Genomic DNA, 27651 nt, shown 5'->3' on the forward strand with positions numbered 1-27651 from the left:
TTCTTGAAGGCCGAGCTTGTGGCCGATTGTTTTGAAACAATCTGACTTTCAGTTGTTCGTTCAGTTCTCTGTTCATTCGCTTCTCCCACGTAAGGGCGAGATATTGCTGCTGAGGCAAACATATCCAGCGAAGAAATCAGATGGCTGGTCCACTCATTCCCCATTTTCTCCATACTGAGTACTCCGCCATTACTGCTTGGCTCAGGCAATTACTAACACCCGGGATGGGATGAGACGTCACTGGTTTTAGCAACAACTGTGGGGAGGTCACTGCCCGAGCAATAATATGTCACGTCACGTCCCATCCCAGGTTTTAGCTCACACTCCAGGAGAACTGGTGCAACTGAACTTACTTTCCTTTTCTTGTAGTTTCCTTTTCCTTTAATTGTTGGTACTGCACCCTCTTTCAATACGGGCTTATAGCCAACGCTCCTCAACAGATCAGAGGTCTCGTACGAGTCATCAGTAAAATGTGCAGAGCAGAGGAGAGACCACTTCGTAGGCGCCCAATGTGCCCATGAACTTCTCGCAAAATGTGTCCAAATCTTTGCAGTTTGAACATTCTACCTGGCATGGCGATAAATTAGCTCAAAATGGAAGCTCGAAGTTGCAGTTAGCTCTGTGTTTTAATATAGCAAAAATGGCGATGAGACCAATAGCCTTCCTGTGGTGACGTCACAGATGTCAAGGTCATTCACTCAGACCGCTATCTATATGAATCATTTTAATCGTAAAAATTACTATATTAGAGTTATTGTTAACACTTAAAACTATTCCTGTGCCATTCTTGAGGTGTCAAGGCATTTATAAACATAGTTCTGCATATATGCTTTAACATGGGGCAGCCTTGGGCTGAAGTGCCCTTGAGCAAGGCACCTAACCCCCAACTACTCCCTGGGCACTGTAGCATAGCTGCCCACTGCTCAGGATATGTGTGTGTGCTCATTGCTCACTTGTGTGTGTGCATGTGTGTGTTCACTGCTTCAGATGGGTTAAATGCAGAGGATGAATTTCACTGTGCTTGAATGTGCATGTGACAAATAAAGCCTTATTCTTCTTAAAACATCTAAACAAACAAACAAAAAAACTAGGGTTAGGCTGGATGTTACAATGGTACTTGCTGCAATTCCACATGCTATACTGAGATCATGATACATAATAAATAGTCAGTTAGATAATGGTGAGATTATGATACTGACTAATGCAGCAACAAATAAAAGTGAATTGAGTCATTACAAAGATTCATGTCACAATGTCACAGAGCTTGGTGTGTCATTGGATGCAATTAATTAGCAGCAGTATCATGCGTGTGCGGGCGGCACGGTGGTGTAGTGGTTAGCGCTGTCGCCTCACAGCAAGAAGGTCCGGGTTCGAGCCCCGTGGCTGGCGAGGGCCTTTCTGTGTGGAGTTTGCATGTTCTCCCCGTGTCTGCGTGGGTTTCCTCCGGGTGCTCCGGTTTCCCCCACAGTCCAAAGACATGCACGTTAGGTTAACTGGTGACTCTAAATTGACCGTAGGTGTGAATGCGAGTGTGAATGGTTGTCTGTGTCTATGTGTCAGCCCTGTGATGACCTGGCGACTTGTCCAGGGTGTACCCCGCCTTTCGCCTGTAGTCAGCTGGGATAGGCTCCAGCTTGCCTGCGACCCTGTAGAACAGGATAAGGCAGCTAGAGATAATGAGATGAGATGAGTAATATTTCTGTCACTGAAGTCAAACAACTCTATAGTGAAACAAACAACTTGCTGTGTGTTTCACTGTGTATTCTGACATGTTTCTATCATAACCAGCATTTACTTTTACAACAATTTGTGCTATAATAGCTAAGCTCTTTTGTGGGATCAGACCAGACGGGCTAGCCTTCACTTCCCACATGCACCAGTGAGCCTTGGGTGCCCATGGCCCTGTCACTGGTTCACAAGGTGTCCTTCTTTGGACCATTTTTGGTTGGTAGGAACCACTGCATACCGAGAACACCCCACAAAACCTGCTGTTTTGGAGATGCTGTGACCCATTTTCCAGCCAGCACAATTTGGCCCTTGTTGAAATCACACAGATCCTTACACTTGCCCATTTTTCCTGTTTCCAACACATCAACTTTGAGATGCCTTGACTGGTGCCACTTGACTGTGCCTTGACTGGTGCCACTGTAGGGAGATTATCAATGTTAATCAAGTCACCTGTTAGTGGTTTTAATGTTATGGCTTATCAGTGAAGAACAAGTCTTCACTTCAGTAAACAAAAAAGTTGTGTGTGGGGTTTGGTGCCCTATGAAATGGCAGGGTGCACTGTATTCCTGCCTCATGCGCAATGTTCCCAGGATAATTTCCAGATCCACTGCAGTCCTGACCAAGAAAAATTAATGACTGAAGATTAATCAATCAATCAATAAATCAATCAATTGATTGATTAAGTACACATTTTCAAAACTTTTTACGTAAAACCCAAGAATAGTTTGTGCCATGGAGCTTCCAAAAGCGCAAGAATCACGTATTCACATAGTTAAGATAATTTTGCGATTAAGCTGTTAGTAAAAGTAGCTGAGGTACAGGGTTTGGGGGGACTAAGGGCCAATTTATGCTGACAACCCAGTCCTCGCAGACGGTGTCTGCATAGCCCCCCCCTTTGCAGACGCTCTGCGCGCACCTCCCAAAATTTGTGACCACCGCAGACAGCCTCACAGAAGCGTCGCAGACAAGAGGGCTCTGATTGGTCCACTCTACATCCGCTGTACACGCACTTCCACTTCCCTACTTCCCCAGTTTGGTTTGTTTTCACGACCGCCATTTTTAAAAACACGAGCGAAGATGGAGCAGCACGAAGAGCGGTTGATCGAGGAAGTGAGGAAGTACATACATCTATACGACTCCAGTTCAAGTCATTATAAGGACAGCGCATTATAAGGACAGCGGTGTTGAATGACCTGTTGCTCAGTAACTGGAAGATAAACACTCCACTAGCCACACCCACCAACTACTCCTAGCGATTTCGCGACTTCGCGCCCCCTTGCGTTGTGGCGGTGAATAACATCGCACACGCCTATACACGCCTATACTCCCCGCTCAACGATAAATTACAACTGTCTGCGAAAAGCTATCTGCGAAAGCTTTGTCGCAAGAGCATGCAGTGGCCTTAACTCCTCGGGTTTCCAGATTATCACTGGCTCCAACAAACAAGGCTTTTAAAGTTGTTGTAAATTCATTATACATTGAATAAATACATAATTCGACTACTTTGGTTACTATTATGCACAAGACCAGTCTATTTTTGTTGTTATTTTTATCCAGTTATTTTTGTCTAGTTATTATTTATATTTTTGTCCAATTTTTTTGTCCAGATAAATAATTTTGTACAAAAACATGGATGGATCAATCAATCAATCCATTATCTGTAGCCGCTTATCCTGTTCTACAGGGTTGCGGGCAAGCTGGAGCCGATCCCAGCTGACTATGGGCGAGAGGTGGCGTACACCCTAGACCCCGAAGCCGTTTGTTTTCAGGATAATGGCTGGCTGATGAAATTATTGGCTGGCTAGCTGACTCAGCCAAAACCTTCATGGCTGCTGCAGCCACCAAAATGTTTATGGCTACAAATGGCTGATACTGGACGTCACTGTGTGGCATATATCCAAGCGAACGGATCAAACAAATGGGGGGAATAAATAGCAAATTACCACAGGTCCCCTGGTCTCTTACTTCATTGTAAATATAAATCTAGCAAGATTGTAGTTCAATGCTAATAATAAGCTAATCTGGATTGTTCGAGGAAGGCATCTAGCTATCTACTCTCACTAGCAATGACCAGTGAAGGACTGGCAGCTATCTTACTATGATGAAAGTAGAGTGGTGGAGTACTTTTTTTTTTATCAATCTCGAAGTATGTGAAACAAACAAACAAACAAACAAAAAAAAATACCTTTACACTTTCCCTCAGCAGCGGCAAAGAATGCAGCCATCTCGTCGATATCGGAGTCGATTGATGCTCTGGGTGGGTTCCCGGGTTCCCCAGTGTATCGTGGTAACGGTGTGAGGGGCGGGAAGCCAGACAGGTAGTCACAACGGCAAGCTTGTGGTGGCTCTCTGTGCTGTGATATCAGTTCTAAATCTCTACAGTGTATGCCTATACGTCTCTGTTGTGTTACTACTAGTGTGTACAGTTGATCATGTTTGTGTCACTTTTCTTGTAGCTCATGATGTGGATAAACCCATTATTTGATGTACACAATTCTTAGTGGCTCAGCCAAATTTTATTAGATAGCGGCTCAAATTGGCTTACAAAATTATTGGCTGGCGGCGGCTCAAATTCTAAATGGCGGTTTTAGCGGCGCCTGGCGGCGGCTTCGGGGTCTAGTACACCCTGGACAAGTCGCCAGGTCATCACAGGGCTGACACAGAGACAAACAACCATTCACACTCACATTCACACCTACGGTCAATTTAGAGCCACCAATTAGCCTAACCTGAGTGTCTTTGGACTGTGGGGGAAACCGGAGCACCCGGAGGAAACCCACGCGGACACGGTGAGAATATACAAACTCCGCACAGAAAGGCCCTCGCTGGCCGCTGGGCTCGAACCCAGGACCTTCTTGCTGTGAGGTGACAGTGCTAACTTCCATCCATCCATCCATCCATCACCTGTAGCCGCTTATCGTGTTCTACAGGGTCGCAGGCAAGCTGGAGCCTATCCCAGCTGACTACGGGTGAAAGGCGGGGTACACCCTGGACAAGTCGCCTGGTTATCACAGGGCTGACACATAGACAACCATTCACACTCACATTCACACCTACGGTCAATTTAGAGTCACCAGTTAACCTAACCTGCATGTCTTTGGACTGTGGGGGAAACCGGAGCACCCGGAGGAAACATGCAAACTCCACACAGAAAGGCCCTCATTCGAACCCAGAACCTTCTTGCTGTGAGGCGACAGTGCTAACCACGACACCACCGCCCCGAAAGGTTGTAGGTTCGATTCCCAGGACCGGCAGGAAGAATGTGGAGGAGTGAGTGAATGTTGTAAGAGGGAGTTCACTGTGTTCTGGTGCACATGGAACACAAGTTCTTCAATTTACTTTTTAAAAAACAGAACTTTTACTTTCGGAGGAAGTGACGTCACGCTCACGCGGCCTCTTTCCGCTGTAGTGTTGTTGGTGCTGCATGGGCAGTCGGGAAATCGGCCGGATTCCACAGCACTAGTTGTCTCTCGGATTGTGTTGGTATTTGTTTTTCTGGAGTCAGACATCATGCCCATGTACCAGGTAAAGCCCACGAGCCAGGCTGGCATAAAGATTGATTTGCCCACGTGCATGTACAAGTTACCGAATATCCACGCGCAGCCCGGAAGCAGCTGCGCCGAATCTGCGCTACAGGTAAATCCGGCAGTCACGGATCTGTCAGTGGGTTCGGGAAGCTGTTCCGTGTGTTTTCTGTAACTACAGCAAGCGATCTGTCGGTGAAGTCAGCTGACTTTCGTTACACTGCAAACTAGATGTGTTGGGGCGCAAATGCGCTTTAAAACCGGCTGATGCAACTCACATGAGTTCTGGGCAATGTGTGTATTCGAGGTGTTCAAGTCTGCGCAGCTTTCTACGCAGGATGTATTTTATTTTTAATTCACATTGTACTCAGACAACCTTCCTTGCCATTCAATATGCAACAAGTGTACACCTAACGAAATTTCGTTGCTCAGCACAGAAAGAAAGAAAGAAAGAAAGCACAACTTTATTCATCACACACTTGTGAAATTTCCTCTCTGCATTTAACCCATCTGAAGCAGTGAACACACACACATACCCAGAGCAGTGGGCAGCCATGCTAACAGCGCCCAGGGAGCAGTTAGGAGTTAGGTGCCTCGCTCAAGGGCGCCTCAGCCTAACCGCATGTCTTTGGACTGTGGGGGAAACCGGAGCACCCGGAGGAAACCCACACAGACACGGGGAGAACATGCAAACTCCACACAGAAAGGCCCTCGCTGGTTGCTCGGTTCGAACCCAGAACCTTCTTGCTGTGAGGTGACCGGGCTAACCACTACACCACCATGGCGCCCAATATGAAGTGTATTAAATTTAAATTAAATTATGCAGCAGTGAAAGAAGAAAGCACAACTTTATTCATCACACACTTGTGAAATTTCCTCTCTGCATTTAACCCATCTGAAGCAGTGAACACACACATACCCAGAGCAGTAGGCAGCCATGCTAACAGCGCCCGGGAAGCAGTTAGGAGTTAGGTGCCTCACTCAAGGGCACCTCAAGCCAAGGCCGTCGCATATTAACCTAACCACATGTCTTTAGACTGTGGCGGAAACCGGAGCACCCGGAGGAAACCCACGGGGAGGACATGCAAACTCCACACAGAAAGGCCCTCGCCAGCTGCTGGGTTCGAATCCAGAACCTTCTTGCTGTGAGGCGACCGGGCTAACCACTACACCACCATGGTGCCCAATATGAAGTGCATTAAATTATGCAGCAGTGAAAAAAGAAAGTACAACTTTATTCATCACACACTTGTGAAATTTCCTCTCTGCATTTAACCCATCTGAAGCAGTGAACACACACATGAGCAATGAGCACACACACGTACCCAGAGCAGTGGGCAGCCATGCTAACAGCGCCCGGGGAGCAGTTGGAAGTTAGGTGCCTCGCTAAAGGGCACCTCAGCCCAAGGCCGTCCCATATTAACCTAACCACGTGTCTTTGGACTGTAGGGGAAACCGGAGCACCCGGAGGAAACCCATGCAGACACGGGGAGAACATGCAAACTCCACACAGAAAGGCCCTCGCCGGCTGCTGGGTTCGAACCCAGAACCTTCTTGCTGTGAGGCGCCGTGCCACCCACGGCAAAAATATTATAAAATGCAATAGTATAAACTGACCTGTGGAATTAGGAAATGTTCAAGTTATAAATAGAAGTTTAGAGTTTGGGTTTGGAGTTCAGCAGTCTGGTGGCCTGAGGGGAAAAAGCTGTTACAGAACCTGGTGGTCCTGCACCGAATGCTGTGGAGCCTCTTTCCAGAGGCCAGAAGGGAGAATCAGAATTACTTTATTAATCCCCGGAGGGAAATTCAAATTTGCAACCAAGCTCCTGAATCAAAGAAGAAGTAAACATGTCTAAAAATAGAAGATAAAATTCTTCTTCTTCTGGCTGCTCCCGATTAGGGGTCGCCACAGCGGATCTTTCGTCTCCATTGCTCCCTGTCTTCCGCATCCTTCTCTACCACACCTGCCACTTTCATGTCCTCTCTCACCACATCCATGTATCTCCTCTTTGGCCTTCCTCGTTTTCGTTTGCCTGGCAGCTCCATCCTCAACATTCTCCTTCCCACATGCTCTGCATCTCTTCTCAGGATGTGCCCAGACCATCTGTCTCATCTCGTCTCATTATCTCTAGCCGCTTTATCCTGTTCCACAGGGTCGCAGGCAAGCTGGAGCCTATCCCAGCTGACTATGGGCGAAAGGCGGGGTACACCCTGGACAAGTCGCCAGGTCATCACAGGGCTGACACATAGACACAGACAACCATTCACACTCACATTCACACCTACGGTCAATTTAGAGCCACCAGTTAACCTAACCTGCATGTCTTTGGACTGTGGGGGAAACCGGAGCACCCGGGGGAAACCGGAGCACCCGGAGGAAACCCACGCGGACACGGGGAGAACATGCAAACTCCTCACAGAAAGGCCCTCGCCGGCCACGGGGCTCGAACCCGGACCTTCTTGCTGTGAGGTGACAGCGCTAACCACTACACCACCGTGCCGCCCAGTCTCATCTCTCTTAACTTAATTCCCAAGCTCTCCACATGTGCTGTCCCTCTGATGTGCTCGTTCCTTATCCTGTCCAACCTCCCATCGCAAACCTTAACATCCTCAACTCCGCCACCTCTGTCTCTTCGTTAAGGGTACGGTCTCCAATCCATACATCACAGCTGGTCTCGCTACTGTCTTAAAAATAGAAGATAAAATAGTCTTTAAAAAAAAGAATAAACAAAAAAAACTAGAAAAGCACTCGGAGAGCGCAAGCCTCCGCCAAGAATCCTTTAAAAAATTCCGGGATCCAGAAGATGATCCAGATCACCGCCAAAATTTAATGGATTGTTACTTGTGCCCGGTCACACCTCTGGAAAAAATTTCAGAGCAATCCGTTCATAACTTTTTCCATAATGTTGCTAACAGACAAACAAACAAACCAACGCTACCGAAAACATAACCTCCTTGGTGGAGGTGATAAATTTACACAAGTTCAATAACTTAAGTAAAAGCAAAATGAAGTGATTTTATATACAATGATTCATATATATATATATATATATATATATATATATATATATATATATATATTGCACCTGAGTTAAGGATACATGGTAAGACAGTGTACCACAGTTATCCAGTGGCATTGTACAGCTTGACAGCAACAGGTACAGTAGGAATGATTTCCTGTGTCTCTCAGTTGTGCAGCGTGGAAGAATCAGCCGTTTACTGAACGTGCTCCTGTGGCTGATCAGTTCCTCTTGTAGAGGGTGGGAAGGACAATCTAAGATTGTTCTTATTTTGGACAGTGTCCTCTTCTCCAGCACCACTGTCAGAGAGTCCAGTTCCACGCCTACAACATGGCTGGCCTTCCTGATGATCTTATTGAGTCTGTTACAGTCTGAACAGACCATAATGAGGGTGTGAGGGGGTCACTGATGATGTTTCTGGCTCGAGACATGCAGCGCCTTGTCTTGACAGACTGTTTGAAAAAATGTTCAGAACTGTCCTACAGCCTATTCAAAAACAGCACACTGGCACGTTTTGTATCAAATATTGTTCCTATTTCATGATTTCATTTCTTTGTTTTTACATTTTCACTCCTGCTATATTCGGTTGTAATCTTGATCTGTTATAGTTTTGGTTTCACTTTGTTTTTGAGTTGAAGATTGGAATGAATGTCCAGGCAAATTGAGGGATTTACCAGAATCCTTTCTGTGCGGAGTTTGCATGTTCTCTCCGTGTCCGCGTGGGTTTCCTCCAGGTGCTCCGGTTTCCCCCACAGTCCAAAGACATGCAGGTTAGGTTAACTGGTGACTCTAAATTGACCGTAGGTGTGAATGTGAGTGTGAATGGTTGTCTGTGTCTATGTGTCAGCCCTGCGATAACCTGGCGACTTGTCCAGGGTGTACCCCGCCTTTCGCACGTAGTCAGCTGGGATAGGCTCCAGCTTGCCTGCAACCCTGTAGAACAGGATAAGCAGCTACAGATAATGGATGGATGGGTGGAAGTTAGCACTGTCGCCTCACAGCAAGAAGGTTCTGGATTTGAGCCCCGTGGCCGGCGAGGGCCTTTCTGTGCGGAGTTTGCATGTTCTCCCCGTGTCCGCGTGGGTTTCCTCCGGGTGCTCCGGTTTCCCCCACAGTCCAAAGACATGCAGGTTAGGTTAACTGGTGACTCTAAATTGACCGTAGGTGTGAATGTGAGTGTGAATGGTTGTCTGTGTCTCTGTGTCAGCCCTGTGATGACCTGGCGACTTGTCCAGGGTGTACCCCGCCTCTCATCCGTAGTCAGCTGGGATAGGCTCCAGCTTGCCTGCGACCCTGTAGAACAGGATAAAGCGGCTACAGATAATGGATGGATGGGCTTCATATAGAGTCTGAGAAAGTTGCCTAAAGTTGTAGAACCATGCCTTAAACATCTGTCAGATGTTTCATCTTGTCTCTCAGTGTTGGTGTATATGTTCTGTCACTTTTTCAGAATGGTGAGGTGGATCCTGCCATTAAAGCTCTGGAGGCTCGCCAGGACGAGATTATGCGCAAGCTGTACGAGCTGAAAGCGGCAGTGGACGGCCTGGCGAAGACGGTCACTACTCCAGATGCTGACATGGATGTTACAACTCTGTCACAGACCACGACCGTGTCCTCCTTCACAGGCACGGCAGATCTGGACGCTCTTCTCGGAAAGGTGAGCAAGTCCAATGTAATTTACCTTCTTGTTCCATTATTTAATATATTTGTCGGCTGGTTTGCTAAGTAAAATGAACAGTTTGTTTGTCACGGTGATGGAATGTATGTAGCGAAAACTAATTTCACCCGTCCTGTTTTTATTCCACATCACAAACTTGTAAAAACAAGAACCTCAAGCCCGGCTAGATGCAGTGAAGTGCAGTGAAGGTGCACGCAGTACTGTATATTTTCTTTTCTTTTTTCTTTTTTTTTTAGAACCCAGGTGCTCTGAGGGACATAGTGATTAATGCCAACCCTGCCAATCCACCACTGTCCCTGCTGGTGCTGCACGGGCTTCTGTGCCAGAGTTACCGTGTGCTCTCCTCCGTGCATGTACACTCATCCGTCTCCAGTGTGCCTCCTCAGCTTCTCTTGTGCTTAGGGCCACGCCATACTGAGAGCTGTACCCGCCAGTGCTTCCAGCTGGGTTTTACACTCATATGGAAAGACGGTAAGAGGATGAGGATGGATTAGTTCAACGTAGTTTTGTTTCTGGAATGCAGGCATCATTTGGTAGCTGTGCAATTCTTCATGGAATTAATCGGGAAGTCTTTGGTTAATGCTGCATAATTTGGATTTGACATAAAGGCATGAAGTTTAACATCTGAAGGTGGAAAAGTTTTCTGAGCATTCTAACACACCAAAGAAATTCTTATAGTTCCTAGTATACACCACCAATTTAATTTTATATACACGGTCATGAAAATCCTGGAAAAATCATGGAATTTAGAAATCATATTTTCCAGACCTGGAAAAATGATGGGGGGGAAATAAAATAAATATTTTTTTTTTCGTGGTCCGGTTTCCATCAAATCGTGCTCTCTGATTGGCTCGCGAGCGGTCCGGAATCCTACGATCCGGACCCCGGTTACGGACCTTTGACGACTCGCTTGTTCACAACAACAACAAACATGGTAGCAATTTTTTGTCAGCATTTTTGTCGCCTAGATCAGGGAAGTGATCTAGATCAGGTTTTCTTTGTGGAAAATTCCGAGCTCATGTAGCTTGTCAAACAGGTTTTTGACAAACTTATAGCAGGTTTGTTCTAAATATGGTTTCCCTTTCGGGCGCTCTCATTTCCTGTTAGAATTTGGTAAAGAAAAAAATAAATATATTATTTACCAGCTTAAGGTCAGTCTGTATCGTGAAATACCGTGACCTCGGCCTTGAAAGACCTCGGTCACGGTATTTCACGATACAGACCTCCCAACTGGTAAAGTTTATTTTTATTATTATTATTTATATATATATATATATATATATATGGGCGGCACGGTGGTGTAGTGGTTAGCGCTGTCGCCTCACAGCAAGAAGGTCCGGGTTCGAGCCCCGTGGCCGGCGAGGGCCTTTCTGTGCGGAGTTTGCATGTTCTCCCCGTGTCCGCGTGGGTTTCCTCCGGGTGCTCCGGTTTCCCCCACAGTCCAAAGACATGCAGGTTAGGTTAACTGGTGACTCTAAATTGACCGTAGGTGTGAATGTGAGCGTGAATGGTTGTCTGTGTCTATGTGTCAGCCCTGTGATCAGTGATGGGAATAACGGCGTTACAAATAAACGGCGTTACTAACGGCGTTACTTTTTTTAGTAACGAGTAATCTAACTAATTACTTTTTACATCGTTATAACGCCGTTCCCGTTACTTACAATAAAATGCTATGCGTTACTTTATTAAAGCTGTTCTCATCTGGCACGCCGCTCGTTCAGCCTTTCTTTACTCTGCTTTAGTGTGGGGCGGGGAGACGCGAGACAACGGCACAGTAAGCCAATCAGAGTAGATTTGGACAACATACGTAGGTAGGCCACGCCTACTGCACTACTGCACACTCTTTCAATCAGAAGACACAGCGATGGCGAGCGGTCAGCCCAGCACTGCGCTTTCACATTGGAAATACAGCCATTACTTTTCATTACTTGAAATAAAAGGCAAGAGTGTTTACGTGCAATGCACATTATGTCGAGGAACAAAGCGTTTGTCCTCGTCAGTGGCCAGTAATTAGTAACATAATTTTAATAACTACAAAAATATATTACATTTGATAGATGTCTTATCTCACATTGTCCCACAAAAATATTAATATGTGTAGATAACATTACTAATTGGTTCTGTTAAGTGTCCATTTCAGTCATTAAACACATTTAACATTCACTTTTATTATGATTACACTAATTTAATTTGATTTTTTTTTTTTGAAGGGGAACAAAATGTAACGGAATAATTACTTTCCCTGGTAATTAGTTACTTTTATGACAAAGTAACTCCGTTACTAACTCAGTTACTTTTTGGGAAAAGTAACTAGTAACTATAACTAATTACTTTTTGAAAGTAACGTGCCCAACACTGCCTGTGATGACCTGGCGACTTGTCCAGGGTGTACCCCGCCTTTCGCCCGTAGTCAGCTGGGATAGGCTCCAGCTTGCCTGCGACCCTGTAAAACAGGATAAAGTGGCTAGAGATAATGAGATGAGATATATATATATATATTAGTGCTGTCAAGTGATTAAAATATTTAATCTCGATTAATGTCGCGACTGTCATAGTTAACTCGCGATTAATCGCAATTTAATCGCACATTTTTGTCACATGAAAAACCATTGTAATTCTCTTATCAGCATAAAAAAGTGAATGGGCATGCTTTGTACCAATGTTTTTTTTTTTTATTGCAGAGCATAACACGTCTTGTCACAGCCACTGACATCCATAACTTCCATATTAGATGAGAAAACCAAGGGATGAAAAATAAAGTGCATATCACTGTGAAAATAAAAAAATGTTTTATTTTACTCTTCATTAGTTTCTTTTGAAGAGAGGTATTTGCCATAAAAGAAGAAAAAAACAGATGAAAATAAAAACATTCATCATACGTTCAGAAACGTTCATCATAGTGTGGCACTGTATTCTCTAATTCTCACTGCTTATAACTCTACACCTACCCAGTGGAGATGAGCTGGGAAACTGAAGACTGAAGGAACAGTACTGAAAAGTATTTTTCCAGTCTCACCTGTGAAAGGTAATCCCATGTGATCTCGTTTGGACGGTAAACCTGTTGGTACAGTTAAACGCAGCACATGAATGAGGCGTCTTTATTCTCAGCTACTGTCTAGACGCTATACCAGAGACGGTTGAAGAATCTCCACTTTGCCCCACCCAATATGGCGGCGAGGATGTTTATATGTCTGTGCCTTTCTCCATCACTCACACGTACTCTTATTGAAGCAGCACGCGACAAGCCTCAACAGGAACTACGGGTGACTCGCAGGGCCAAATTAGAATTTGCGTTAACGGCACTATTTTTTTTTAATCGCGATAAATTGAGATCGCGTTAACGCGTTATTATCGCGTTAACTTTGACAGCACTTATATATATATACTACCGTTCAAAAGTTTGGGGTCACCCAGACAATTTTGTGTTTTCCATGAAAAGTCACACTTTTATTTACCACCATAAGTTGTAAAATGAATAGAAAATATAGTCAAGACATTTTTCTGGCCATTTTGAGCATTTAATCGACCCCACAAATGTGATGCTCCAGAAACTCAATCTGCTCAAAGGAAGGTCAGTTTTATAGCTTCTCTAAAGAGCTCAACTGTTTTCAGCTGTGCTAACATGATTGTACAAGGGTTTTCTAATCATCCATTAGCCTTCTGAGGCAATGAGCAAACACATTGTACCATTAGAACACTGGAGTGAGAGTTGCTGGAAATGGGCCTCGATACACCTATGGAGATATTGCACCAAAAACCAGACATTTGCAGCTAGAATAGTCATTTACCACATTAGCAATGTATAGAGTGTATTTCTGATTAGTTTAAAGTGATCTTCATTGAAAAGAACAGTGCTTTTCTTTCAAAAATAAGGACTTTTCAAAGTGACCCCAAACTTTTGAACAGTAGTGTGTATGTATGTGTGTGTGTGTATATATATATATATATATATATATATATATATATATATATATATATATATATATATAAAATTATATACACATACATATATATGTGTGTGTGTGTGTGTATATATATATATATATACATATATGTGTGTGTGTGTGTGTGTGTGTGTGTGTATATATATATATATATATATATATATATATATATATATATATATATGTGTGTGTGTATATATATATATATACACACACACATATATATATATATATATATATATATACATACACACATATATAAAAAATCAGAAAGGTTCGGAAAAGTTATATGATTTTTTTTAAACGGTGCTTGTTTGTTTGTTTAAATTAACACTTGCTGTATAGTCTATCCTCTCTCGCTCTCTCACACAGTAGTCCATCCTTTCTTGGGTTCTTGCCACATTCTTGCCTGATATTATACAATTTAATTCGCTCAACAGTTCGGGGTCTACGGGGTCGTATTTTGCACTTCATAATACGCCAGACGTTTTCAATAGGAGACAGGTCTGGACTGCAAGAATGTGACAACATTTCATTTCCAAAACTACAGCAACTGGTCTCCTCCGTTCCCAAATGTTTACAGAGTGTTATTAAAAGTAGAGGTGATGGTGGTAAACATGTCCCTGTCCCAACTTTTTTTTAAATATGTTGCTGATATCAAATTCAAAACGAGCACGTATATATTTTTCAAAAAACTATCAAATTTCTCAGTTTCAACATATGTTGTCTTTATACTATTTTCAATGAAATATAGGGTTTCCATGATTTGCAAATCATCACATTCTGTTTGTATTTGCATTTTACACAGTGGCCCAACTTTTTTGGAAATCTTCTCCCCAGTACGTTACTGCGGTTAAACAGCTGCTCTTCCTGAGACCACACACGTGACAGTGCAGAGCTCAGCATAGACCTGACATGCTGCACAATATGACAAGGGTCCAAGATGTGTGTGTGTATACAGTGCTCAGCGTAAATGAGTACACCCCCTTTGAAAAGTAACATTTTAAACAATATCTCAGTGAACACAAACAATTTTCAAAATGTTGACAAGACAAAGTTTAATATAACATCTGTTTAACTTATAACGTGAAAGTAAGGTTAATAATATAAACTTAGATTACACATTTTTCAGTTTTACTCAAATTAGGGTGGTGCAAAAATGAGTACACCCCACAACAAAAACTACTACATCTAGTACTTTGTATGGCCTCCGTGATTTTTAATGACAGCACCAAGTCTTCTAGGCATGGAACGAACAAGTTGGCGACATTTTGCAACATCAATCTTTTTCCATTCTTCAACAATGACCTCTTTTAGTGACTGGATGCTGGATGGAGAGTGATGCTCAACTTGTCTCTTCAGAATTCCCCATCGGTGTTCGATTGGGTTCAGATCAGGAGACGTACTCGGCCACTGAATCACTTTCACCCTGTTCTTCTTCAGAAATCCAACAGTGGCCTTAGATGTGTGTTTAGTCATGTTGGAAAAGTGCACGATGACCAAGGGCACGGAGTGATGGTAGCATTTTCTCTTTCAGTATAGAGCAATACATCTGTGAATTCATGATGCCATCAATGAAATGCAGCTCCCTGACACCAGCAGCACTCATGCAGCCCCACATAAGGACACTGCCACCACCATGTTTCACTGTAGGCACCATGCATTTTTCTTTGTATTCCTCACCTTTGCGACGCCATACAGTTTTGAAGCCATCAGTTCCAAAAACATCTATCTTGGTCTCATTACTCCAGTGTATAGAGTCCCAGTAGTCTTCATCTTTGTCAGCATGGACCCTGGCAAACTCTAGGTGGGCTTTTTTGTGCCTGGGCTTTAGGAGAGGCTTCTTTCGTGGACGGCATCCATGCATGACATTCCTCTGCAGTGTACGCCGTATTGTGTCACGGGAAAAAGTCGCCCCAGTTTGGCTTTCTACTTCTTTAGATAACTGCAGTGAACTTGCATGCCGATTTTCTTCAACCCTTCTCATCAGAAGACGCTCCTGTTGAGGTGCTAACTTCCGTGGATGACCTGGACGTCTCTGTGAGATGGTTGCAGTTCCATCTTTCTTAAATTTTTGTACCACTTTTGCTACAGTATTCTGACTGATAAGTAAAGCTTTGCTGATCTTCTTGTAGCCTTCACCTTTGTGGTGTAAAGAAATTATTTTCTTTGGGGAATTCTGAAGAGACAAGTTGAGCATCACTCTCCATCCAGCATCCAGTCACTAAAAGAGGTCGTTGTTGAAGAATGGAAAAAGATTGACGTTGCAAAATGTCGCCAACTTGTTCGTTCCATGCCTAGAAGACTTGGTGCTGTCATTAAAAGTCATGGAGGCCATACAAAGTACTAGATGTAGTAGTTTTTGTTGTGGGGTGTACTCATTTTTGCACCACCCTAATTTGAGTAAAACTGAAAAATGTGTAATCTAAGTTATATTATTAACCTTACTTTCACGTTATAAGTTAAACAGATGTTATATTAAACTTTGTCTTGTCAACATTTTGGAAATTGTTTGTGTTCATTGAGATATTGTTTAAAATGTTACTTTTCAAAGGGGGTGTACTGATTTACGCTCAGCACTGTATATATAAGATATGTAACCACAGAAGCACTATTTTAAAAAGTAGAGAGTTGGAGAAATAAGGCAAAGACAAAACCTCAGGTACTTAGTGTTTCTTGTGGTACCATTTCGAAGTGGTGTTATACAACTCTGAAATATGGAATGACATTTAACTCAATATGAAATAAATAAATAAACACAAATAAATGAATATGGCTTATGAAATAACTCCTGAAATAAATAAACGAGACAATAGGTATGTAAATGATTCAATGTAGTTCAATAATAAATAGGGTTTTATTTCAAACCGATGTTTTTCAAATGAGTACTTCCATTTATATTGGGGATATATTTTATTTATATTATTTATTTATATCTTATTGCATAATTCCACATTTATTTATTCCATTTATTAGCCAGCTCCTCTGTCTGTAATCGTGTCATGTAGTGATAATTCCATAACCGCTTATTTCACTTTTTCCTGAACGTGCAGAACAAAGAAAAAAAAAAAAAGAGATACTTTCTGAATTGATTCTTGTAAGTTTTGCTTGAAGTCATGGAAATTTGCTGATCAAAAATTGTATGAACCCTGTTTGTACCGTTTTACACAAATTAATCTGATTAACGAAGTTACTCAAACCCACAGACTTGTTTCACAGCCCTAATTTTTCTGTGGTTACATCGTTATGTTAATGACATTGCTGTGATACGACATGGTTATTGTGTGGCACGTTTAATGCTGTGTTGGAGTAGCATCAGAAACTGGGAATTCCGGATTTTTCTACTTGGAACTTGCACTCAAACCACTCGGCATATTCACAATAGGGCTGTGCGATGTCCTCTTAATTGGCATCGACGATGTTTACAGTGCAAACATCGTGATGGACGATCATATCGTGGGCGGGGGGGGATTTTAATACCACATTATTAAATATATTATTATTATTATTAAAAGTATTAGATACTCATCCGAGGCTTTGGCACGTAAAGAAAAAAAAAGCGCGAGGTGATGTGGAATATTTGGCCTTGATAACGGATATGTGGTCCAGCTGCAACATGATGCCCTATATGTCAGCTACCGTACATTATGTGGACCGAGAGTGGGCAATGCAGTCCAAATGCCTGCAGACGAGTTTCATGCCAGAGACACATTCAGCGGACCATTTAGAAGACGCATTGCGCGAGACACTTGCCGAATGGAAAATAGAGGAGAAAAAGATCGCCTGCATAACAACGGGGCGAATATTGTCACAGCCATCAGGCAATTGAAATGGCCGTGGTTAAGTTGTTTTGGGCACAATTTGAACCTGGCCATAACCAACTCGCTTGCGCAACAGAGGGCCAGTACAGACCGAGCGTTTGGAGTTTGCCGAGCAGTCAACACTGCGTTTGCGCACAGCTGGCTTCGGAGAAATGAGCTGCGCAAAGCGCAGGTGGAAACGAACCTCCCCGAGCACTCACTGATCACGGCAAGATATTAATCTGCTCTAACAATGAAAGACTAGTATTCAAACTATGAGAAGAAACTACACTTAAGCTATTACTCATTGTTTATTTACACCATATCAATTGAAGATGCGTTTCGGCCTTTAGTGCACACTTGAACGCGCTAATTTTTCCAATTTATTAGTGTTTGAATTATTGCACCAGCTTTTAAAATCATGATTTAATATTGTTTTTTTTTTTTTTACTGTCTTTACATTTATCAGAATCACCTTCATTCTTCCCTTTGGTTTGACATTATGGCTTAGAGTGGACCATTTTGAGTCTGAAAGTAGGCCTATTTACCAGATTAAAGTTATTTGACTTCTGCCGAAGTCTGCGCTTCACTGCTGTTTGATAAGGTGCAATATTTCCCGACTGAAGTCGTTAATAGTGGCTATTTGTTTGAACAACATGACAAATTTTACATTAAAAGTATAGTGTAGGCTAAAAAATGAAGTCAAAATTTATTATTAGTAGCATACTGTATTTGTGTAACCACATGTTATGTTCATTAGCACATCCCTGCACCATAGCCTACGTGAACAAGCGGTAATAGGATATTACTTTATAATGATTTATATAATTACGTATTTATATATAATTATATGTTATATAATATATTTATATATTAAACAAAACTAACTAACTAAAAACTAACTTTTTAGGTTAAATAGGCCCAGATGATACCGTATATGCATGTTTATGACAAGAGGGGGCGTGGTATCACGATGGTGGCTCTCCATCGTGATGGATGACCACCATCGTCGATGGACGATGGCATCGTCTATCGGCACAGCCCTAATTCACAAGTGGAAAACTAACACAATTTTCAGTTATCGTGTAACAAACTTGTTTTTGACTATCTGTTTGAGAAGAATACAGTCAGCAGTACTGATTTCTTCGCAGGTTATAGTGCGGTCGTGCTGTAAACAAGTGTAAAAATTAGGTCAAAACATTCAAAAAAAGTATCTTTAATGTGTTTTAGTTCTTGTTCCTGCATAAGTGCAAGAACTGCACGCATTTTTAGATATTTTTTGATATAGAAAAAAAACCCTCTTTAGTTCATTTTTCTTTGCTCTCTTTCTAAAAGCACCTGAACAGAGGGAAGTTTTTACTATTTCTCCGTCATTATTATCGATTATGATGAGCACTTGAATGCAGCATTTTAAAAATCCTGACAGATTGACAGATAAATAAATCACTAATTATAAAACAATAACTTAGCTGTTCATCATTTATTACTGTTTATTATGCAATGATTTTTATTACATATATGTGATCCCTCTTTTCATCCAGTGCCAAAAGTGCAGATGAAGTTCAGCACGCAGAGCATGTGCCCCATCGAGGGTGAGGCCAACGTGGCACGCTTCCTCTTTCGGCTGCTGGGCTCCGAGCCGAAGGACCCGATTGTTGCCACACAGTTGGACAGCTGGGTGGACACGGCCTTCTTCCAGCTGGCAGAGGGGGGCAGTAAGGAGCGTGCGGCTGTGCTGCGTTCACTCAACAGCGCTCTCGACCACTCGATATGGCTGCTGGGCCACGAGCCTTCTTTGGCCGATATTGTGTGCGCGTGCTGCATCCTTCGAAATGGACAGACCTTGTCCACTCCTGCTAACGTGCAGCGCTGGCTTCAGGCATGCAGGAATCTCGAGCACTTCCACTGCATTGCCCCTTTGTTGCAATGAGTGAGTCTTCTCAAATGGGTTAAGATAAAGGTGAGACATTTTTACAAAGTATAAGTAAAATGAATATGAGGAAAAGTTATATTATTCTACACAGAATTTCAGATAAGCTAAAGGAGCCTCGGTGATCATGATAGAGCTCAGATCTGCCCACGTATTACCTTTACCTATAATTCACCTCAGGGCTGGTGGACCTCAAACGAAAAGCCAGTCCATACACAGTTCCTTATTAGTATTTACGTATTCTGGTCATTTATAATGTTAATCAATCTATAACCGAATTCAGACGACTGTCGTATTCACAGTGCTCTTAGAGCAAAGAACTGTCATTTAAAATAGGGGATTTTGAGTATGAATGCTGTCTCCCTCCACATTGTGCCTAACATAATACTGCAGTGTGTGTACTATATTAATGCTGAATATTACTTGTATTGATGAGGAATCCAGATGTGAAGCAGAGGACCTACGGGAAGCGTATGAAACGTATGACAGATACTTTGTAATGTCTTTTTCTTAAAGCCTATTAAAGATTTTCACATTGGATCAAACTTTGTATGGAGTCTTGTTTGTCTGCTCATGAATGTTCAGTTTTCATTCAGAAAGCTTGCAACATCTGTGTCGAGCCAGTAGATGGCAAAGTAGTTCTTCTGGCTCTGATGCCCATATTACAATCACAAATCAGAAAAAATTGGGACAGTATGTTGAAACTGAAAACAATGATTTGAAACAATCTTCAATCTGTACTGCACTCAGAACAATACAACGGCACATTATTCGATGTTTTACCTCATGAGTTGTATTGTTTTTTTCAAAATAAACACTTCAATTTTGATTCTTGCAACCCGTTTCCAAAAAAGTTAGAACAGTAATGCATTTACCACTTTAGAATATTTCCATTTCTTCTCACAACATTTAATATATATTTAGGGACTGAAGACACCAAGTGAAGCATTTCAGGTGTTGTTTTGTCCCATTTTTCCTGGTCTTAAGGTGTGCCACAGTACAGGGTCGTTGTTGTCATGTTTCATTTCAGAATTTGCCACACATTCTTTATTGGGGACAGGCACCCGCTTCTTCCACAGTCATGCCTTTGTAATGTGTGCAGAATGTGGTTTGCGTTCTTGTTGAAATATCCCTGGAAAAGCTTTTGTCTTGAAGGCAGCATATGTTGTTCCAAAATTTCAACGTACTTTTCTGCATTAACTTACAGAAATGTAAATTACCTTTGCCAAGGGTACTGACACAACACCATACTATGACGGACCCTGGCTTTTGGACTTGTTGCTGGTAACAGTCTGGATGATCCTTTTTGTCTTTGGTCCAGTACACACAGTGTCCTTTTCTTCCAAAAAAGACCTGGAATACTGATTTGTCTGACCACAGTACACGTTTCCACTGTGTGATGGTCCATCCCAGATGCCTCTGAGCCCAGAGAGGTTGATGGTGCTTCTGGACACAGTTAATATAAGGCTTCCCTTTTGCACAGTAAAGTTTTAACTGGCATTTGTGGCTGTAATTCTGTAGTACTCAACAAAGATTTCCCAAAGTAATCCCAAGCTCATGTGGTTATATCAGGTATAGCTGAAGGACGGTTCTTGATGCGGTGCCATCTGAGGGATCGGAGATCATGGGTGTTCAGCTTAGGCTTGCACCCTTTGCCCTTTACACACTGAAATTCCTGCAGATTCCTTGAATAATTTAATGAAGTTACGCACTGTCACGGCTGAAATATCCAAATCCTTTCATATCTTTCTTTGAGGAATATTGTTTTTAACCATTTCAATTATTTTCTCATACATTTGTCGACAAACTGGAGATCCTCGGCCCATCTTAGCTCCTCAAAGACCAGGCCTTTCCTGGAAACTGATTTTGTACCAAATCATGAATACAATCACCTGTTGACATCACCTGTTTCAAATCACATCATTATTTAACTGTTTTACCTCATTACTAGCCCCAAATCTCCAGGCCTGAAACACAAGAATAAGTTAAGTTAAAGTCCTTCCCGCGCCATGTGGTGCCGATCTCCGTTTCCACGGCCCTCAGCCTCTCACATAGCAGTGGGGGGCTAGTCCTCTGGTAACCACAAGAGTTTAACTCCCCACTCGTATCTGTATTGCAGTGTGCCCTGCCAGATGGTAGTAGGTACCATTTTTATGATGGTCTATGGTATGACCCGACCGTGAATAGAACTCACGATCTCCCAATTGAGAGGCGGACACACTACCACTAGGCCACTAGCTGGTGAAACACAAGAATGAATGTATATTAACAAATGAAATGAAGTTGACCAGACAAAACATGAAATATCTTGGGTTCATACTGTCTGCAATTTTGAATTGTTGTGTAATGGAGCCAATCCCAGCCAACATCGGGTAAAAAGCGGGGTACACCCTGGACAGTTCTCCAGTCTATTGCTAGGCTAACAGAGAAACAGACAACCATTTCCACTCACATTCACACATATGGATAATTTAGAGTAGCCAGTTGACTAATTTGCATGTCTTTGGACTGTGGGAAGATTCTGGAGTACCCGGAGGAAACCCACATATACACGAACAGAACATGCAAATTCCACACAAAAAAGTAAATTCCACACAAGTCAAAGTAAATTTAGAAATCACTGCTCTCTTTTTTTATTTGCATTATTTTGCATCTTCAACACTGTCCCAACTTTTTGGGTTTGTAATTTCCCATGCTTAAAATTTCAATGTCTTCAGATTTTTTTTCAGATCCCAGAAACATCACAGCACTAAGATCGTCATTAAATGGTCGAGTAAGCATCACACTCTACCATTTAATGAGCATCTCTCATTTTTAAGAAATGACTCTTGTAAGGCTACATCCACATGACAACGGCAACGAGATTTTTTTTTTAAATATCGTGTCCACATGGGCAACGGATCAGTAAAATATCAGGTTCATATGGCAACGCAATGCTTGCTGAAAACGATGCAATACACATGCCACACCTCTACGTGCGCTGTAAGACGGTCCCATCGGAGACACCAGAACAATACAAGAAGTAGGACGCATGCGCATAAACCCCTTCTTCTACCTGGCGTGAAGCACTCACAGGAACAAACACACAACAACAAGAAGAAGATGGCTGCGACTACGCGAGGAAAAACCGACTCTCTTGTCTGGACCAATGACGAGGTGGAGTTACTCCTGCGAGTTACTCCTGGGGTCCACCATTGTTGCTGTTGTTGTTATGTATGATGCGCGTGAGAGTGCTGCTTGTTCTAGTCATGTGGTTGTGACGTCATCGTAAACAAATCCGTTCTACTCATCCAGACGACTTCGCAACGGTGCCGTTGCCAGATTTTTCCACTCTGGAAACCATTCTCAAAAAATATTGTTTTGGGGCACCCAAAACGATGGTGCCGTGTGGACGCCAGGCCGAAACGATAAAAAATTTTATCGGATTCACCTGAATCCGTTGCCGTGTGGACAGGGCCTAAGAGTAATTTTAGTAAAATGTGAAGGAATAAGGGTGGCATGGTGGTGCAGGGGTTAGCATATCACCTCATAGCAAGCAGGTTCTGTGTTCGAACTTTGAAGCTGACTGAGGCCTTTTTGTGTGGAATTTGCATGTTCTGTTCGTGTATATGTGGGTTTCCTCCGGGTGCTCCAGAATCTTCCCACAGTCCAAAGACATGCAAATTAGTCAACTGGCTACTCTAAATTATTCGTATGTGTGAATGTGAGTGGAAATGGTTGTCTGTTTCTCTGTTAGCCTAGCAATAGACTGGAGAACTGTCCAGGGTGTACCCCGCCTCTTACCTAATGTTGGCTGGGATTGGCTCCATTACACAATTCAAAACTGTCAAAATACTGTGCTATTCAGGTATTTCACTCACGTGACCAAGTCATGTGACACTGCCATTTTGGACGGCACGGCTCGAATCAGTTTGAATGCGAGGAAGGCGACAAACGAAAAACATAAAAGAAAAAGGAGCGAGATGCAGAAAACACCTTCACTATCCAGCGACGTAGGGCATTTACAGGGCGAGCAGAGGGAGAGGTATTTGCAAAAATTGAGGTTAGCAGGCTTAGAGAACGACGTTTACCTGCTTCCACCAGGATTGTTCACTGACGTACGGAAGTACACGAAGCCCTCGTCTTTACCTGACTTCAGCCCACATGATCTGTATACCTATGTCGTTAAAAACCCATCGCCATACACAGGTATTGATCTGAAAGCGTATAAGAGTTTGGATGCCTACAAATATTTTGTGTCAGGCTGGGTAACATGCCTACATCAGCGGGTCGTCCCTGGAGCCGGTGGTCGCCATCTGATTACAGCTAAGGTTTGTTCACATTTTCATTTACTTTCGGTCCTCAGGATAAACAAAATGTTATTAAATGTCATTGAAATAACTTCTTAGTCTGTTGAGACATGGCCCGTTATAAATTTGCTGTTACCAGGCAATGACCAAGAACTGTATTATTAGGGTCGGTGTAGTTGTAGCAGTGTATTAGCAACTAGCTGTTAGCACTAGCTAATGTCAACAACATCATAGCTGGTATGTTACTGTAGCAATGTTTACGTTCAGTCATTTGGATGACTGTTAAAACCTTTCAGTCTCAAGTTTTTCCTTTACTGGATTTACTAGTTTACTGAGCCATCGCGCGCTCTCCGGCCAAGCCGGGAGCCATCGCGCGCTCTCCGGCCAAGCCGGGAGCCATCGCGCGCTCTCCGGCCAAGCCGGGAGCCATCGCGCGCTCTCCGGCCAGGCCGGGAGCCATCGCGCGCTCTCCGGCCAGGCCGGGAGCCATCGCGCGCTCTCCGCCCAGGCCGGGAGCCATCGCGCGCTCTCCGACCAGGCCGGGAGCCATCGCGCGCTAGCTCAGTAAACTAGTAAATCCAGTAAAGGAAAAACTTGAGACTGAAAGGTTTTAACAGTCATCCAAATGACTGAACGTAAATATTGCTACAGTAACATACTAGCTACTATGTTGACATTAGCTAGCTTGCCGTCCAAAATGGTGGACACCGGGGCATCACGTGACCCTGTGACGTCAGGTGAAATACCTCAATATTGTGTTTTACACATGTAAAATGTGTTTGTCATCATTACAATGAGGAAAAAAAACAAAACAAAACAAAAAAAAACCCCAAAGAGCACATGAGACAGTTTTTGACACAAATCAGATAATGGATATAAAAATGCATAACCACATATGAATACTCTTAAGCACAATTAGGCATAAAAAAAAAAGTTTCACATCTGAAACAGTTAGAAATTTGTCAGGAACGTAGCCCGTGACTAAACTGTTCCTCTAGACAAAAGAAAGGCAAAAGAGGGGGGAAAGTGAGCATTTTTTTATTGCTTTAGAGTTGCAATTTAGCTGATGCTTGTGGTGTCAAGTTTTTAAATCAGCTGCTAATACTTGTTTTGATTGCAACAAGCTATTTGGAAGTGCTGCAAGCAAAAAGCCCTTCCTGAGAGCATCTAAAAAAAAATGCAGTCGAAACATCATCAAGCATCATTAGAAGTACATTTGGCATTGCATGTGGACTTGTTCTGGATAAATAAGACCAAAAAAAAAAAAACCCAATCCAAACTTGTGGTGGTTGTGCTTGATCATGAATTCTGCTAAGTTCCAGTCAAAAACCTTTTTGCCTCTGCCAGGAAGTTCAGACTTGGCCATAGATAGGGCTTTCAGTAAAATGAGCCAAACATGCTTCCTATTCAACACAGAACTGGTTAAAGCAACACAAAATCAATGTTTTCCTTTGGCCATCTCAGGCTTCAGCATTGAACCTTGTTTGAAAACTTGAATTGAAATTGAAAAAGGAAGTTCATATGCACAAATCCAAAAATATAAAATACAACACCAGTCAAAAGTTTGGACACGTCTTCTAATTCAATGTTTTTCTCTTTAATTTTTTGAATTAAAAGACACCACATTTTTTTAAAGTAATGATGGATGTCGTTTCTCTTTACTTAGTTGAGTGGTTCTTAACATCTCATCTCATTATCTCTAGCCGCTTTATCCTTCTACAGGGTCGCAGGCAAGCTGGAGCCTATCCCAGCTGACTACGGGCGAAAGGCGGGGTACACCCTGGACAAGTCGCCAGATCATCACAGGGCTGACACATAGACACAGACAACCATTCACATTCACACCTACGGTCAATTTAGAGTCACCAGTTAACCTAACCTGCATGTCTTTGGACTGTGGGGGAAACCGGAGCACCCGGAGGAAACCCACGCGGACACGGGGAGAACATGCAAACTCCACACAGAAAGGCCCCCGCCGGCCCCGGGGCTCGAACCCAGGACCTTCTTGCTGTGAGGCGACAGCGCTAACCACTACACCACCGTGCCGCCCGGTTCTTAACATAATATGGATTATAGGGCTATTTACTGTATTTTTATTGTTTATGGTTTGATCTGTTAATTGAAAAGCATTCCAGGTGACTACCTCATGAAGCTGGTTAAGATAATGACAAAAGCGTGCAAAGCGTCATCAAGATAAACAGTGTCTACTTTGAAGAATCTAAAATTTGGAACATATTTTGGTTTTTTAAACACTTTTTTTAGTTACCACATAATTCTATACATGTTCCATATGTTATTTCATAGTTTTGATGTCTTCAGTATTGTTCTACAATGTAGAAAATAGTCAAAAATACAGAAAAACCTATGAATGAGTAGGGGTGTACAAACTTTTGACTGGTACTGTCGCTTAAAATGTTCTGCATGGAGGATCGGACCAAGATCCTGCTACAAGTGTCTCAAACGTTGTTAGATATTATATGAAGAGACTCAGTGCTGTCTCTCCAAGGCAGGATGACAAAATATGAATTGTAAGGGTGCCGATACTAATAATAACAATATTTTGTCTGAAAAAAATGGAATAATGAAAATGAGCTTTTTGTTTTTGAAGGAAGAGCATTTTAAAATACAACTAAACAATGTTCATGTATATTGTGAGCTCAAAATATCACTTATTCCATGATATTCTTGTTATAGATTAATTTCTGCTAATTTTCGTGAAGGTTGCCGATACTTTTAGAGGGCACTGTACAATCTGATAGTATTTATTTGCAAGTGCTTGTTGCATAAGCGATACAGTATGTCATATAATATCTCATCTCATCTCATTATCTCTAGCCGCTTTATCCTGTTCTACAGGGTCGCAGGCAAGCTGGAGCCTATCCCAGCTGACTACGGGTGAAAGGCGGGGTACACCCTGGACAAGTCGCCAGGTCATCACAGGGCTGACACATAGACACAGACAACCATTCACACTCACAGTCACACCTACGGTCAATTTAGAGTCACCAGTTAACCTAACCTGCATGTCTTTGGACTGTGGGGGAAACCGGAGCACCTGGAGGAAACCCACGCGGACACGGGGAGAACATGCAAACTCCACACAGAAAAGCCCTCGCCGGCCACGGGGCTCGAACCCGGACCTTCTTACTGTGAGGCAACAGCACTAACCACTACACCACCGTGCCGCCCATCATGAATTTCAATATAAATAATTGCATGCAAAAAACCTAGTATGGACTAAAACTAGTACAGTTTAAAATTGGAATTGGTTTAAATGACTTTTTTTAGTCAATCCCATTTGGCAGTGTTTAACAGCTCAAAAACACTGAAAAAGATAATCACCCGTCCATGAATATATTGCAGAGCCCCTAATCACCATCCCTAAACATCATCCCCCTAAAGTCCTAGCTGATTATTCAGTACTATGAATTATTCAGTAACTACAGTAAAACTAAAAGCAAAAGTACGTAGTTAAGAGAATGAGGAATGTAAGTATGCATTCGATAGCAGGTCCTGCACTCTTTGAAATAAAATCTTGAGCCCTTAAAAGCAAATCTGGCAGCCTTTTTTCCTGTTCTCAAGCTCACTTGGTTAAATTCCTTTTATCTTACCTTTCACCTAATGTCAAGTAAGTTAAAGTCAGAAATTTACTTTGTCATTTATTTGCCAGTAAATGTATATTTTAGTTTTATTTTCAGAGTTCAAGTACTTGATAGTCAAAAGGACCAAGTCCTTCAG

The 27651-nt window shown here is 42.6% G+C and overlaps 1 protein-coding gene across 2 annotated transcripts; it reads left to right on the top strand.

Annotated features, from left to right (window-relative positions):
* Positions 1-5105: 5105 nt before the first annotated feature.
* Positions 5106-20169, top strand: aimp2 (aminoacyl tRNA synthetase complex interacting multifunctional protein 2). 2 transcript variants are annotated; one of them, XM_060901747.1, is made up of 4 exons: positions 5106-5253; positions 9723-9929; positions 10187-10421; positions 19236-20169. In XM_060901747.1, exons 1-4 carry the CDS (start codon positions 5239-5241, stop codon positions 19622-19624), a joined length of 846 nt encoding a protein of 281 aa, XP_060757730.1. In that variant the 5' UTR covers positions 5106-5238; the 3' UTR covers positions 19625-20169. The 2 variants fall into 2 exon arrangements, with proteins under 2 accessions (XP_060757730.1, XP_060757729.1); XM_060901746.1 differs by having other exon boundaries at positions 5107-5364.
* The last annotated feature ends 7482 nt before the right edge of the window (positions 20170-27651 follow it).

The sequence above is a fragment of the Neoarius graeffei genome, chromosome 20, assembly GCF_027579695.1.
Source record: "Neoarius graeffei isolate fNeoGra1 chromosome 20, fNeoGra1.pri, whole genome shotgun sequence".
In the NCBI taxonomy this organism is placed as follows: Eukaryota; Metazoa; Chordata; class Actinopteri; order Siluriformes; family Ariidae; genus Neoarius; species Neoarius graeffei.

Bases quoted from the DNA above. Each gene is read 5' to 3' on its own strand.
- aimp2 (XM_060901746.1), top strand. From the start codon at position 5,239: ATGCCCATGTACCAGGTAAAGCCCACGAGCCAGGCTGGCATAAAGATT. The intron at 9,930-10,186 runs GTGAGCAAGTCC...TTTTTTTTTTAG, and splicing joins TGGACGCTCTTCTCGGAAAG to AACCCAGGTGCTCTGAGGGA. The intron at 10,422-19,235 runs GTAAGAGGATGA...CTTTTCATCCAG, and splicing joins TACACTCATATGGAAAGACG to TGCCAAAAGTGCAGATGAAG.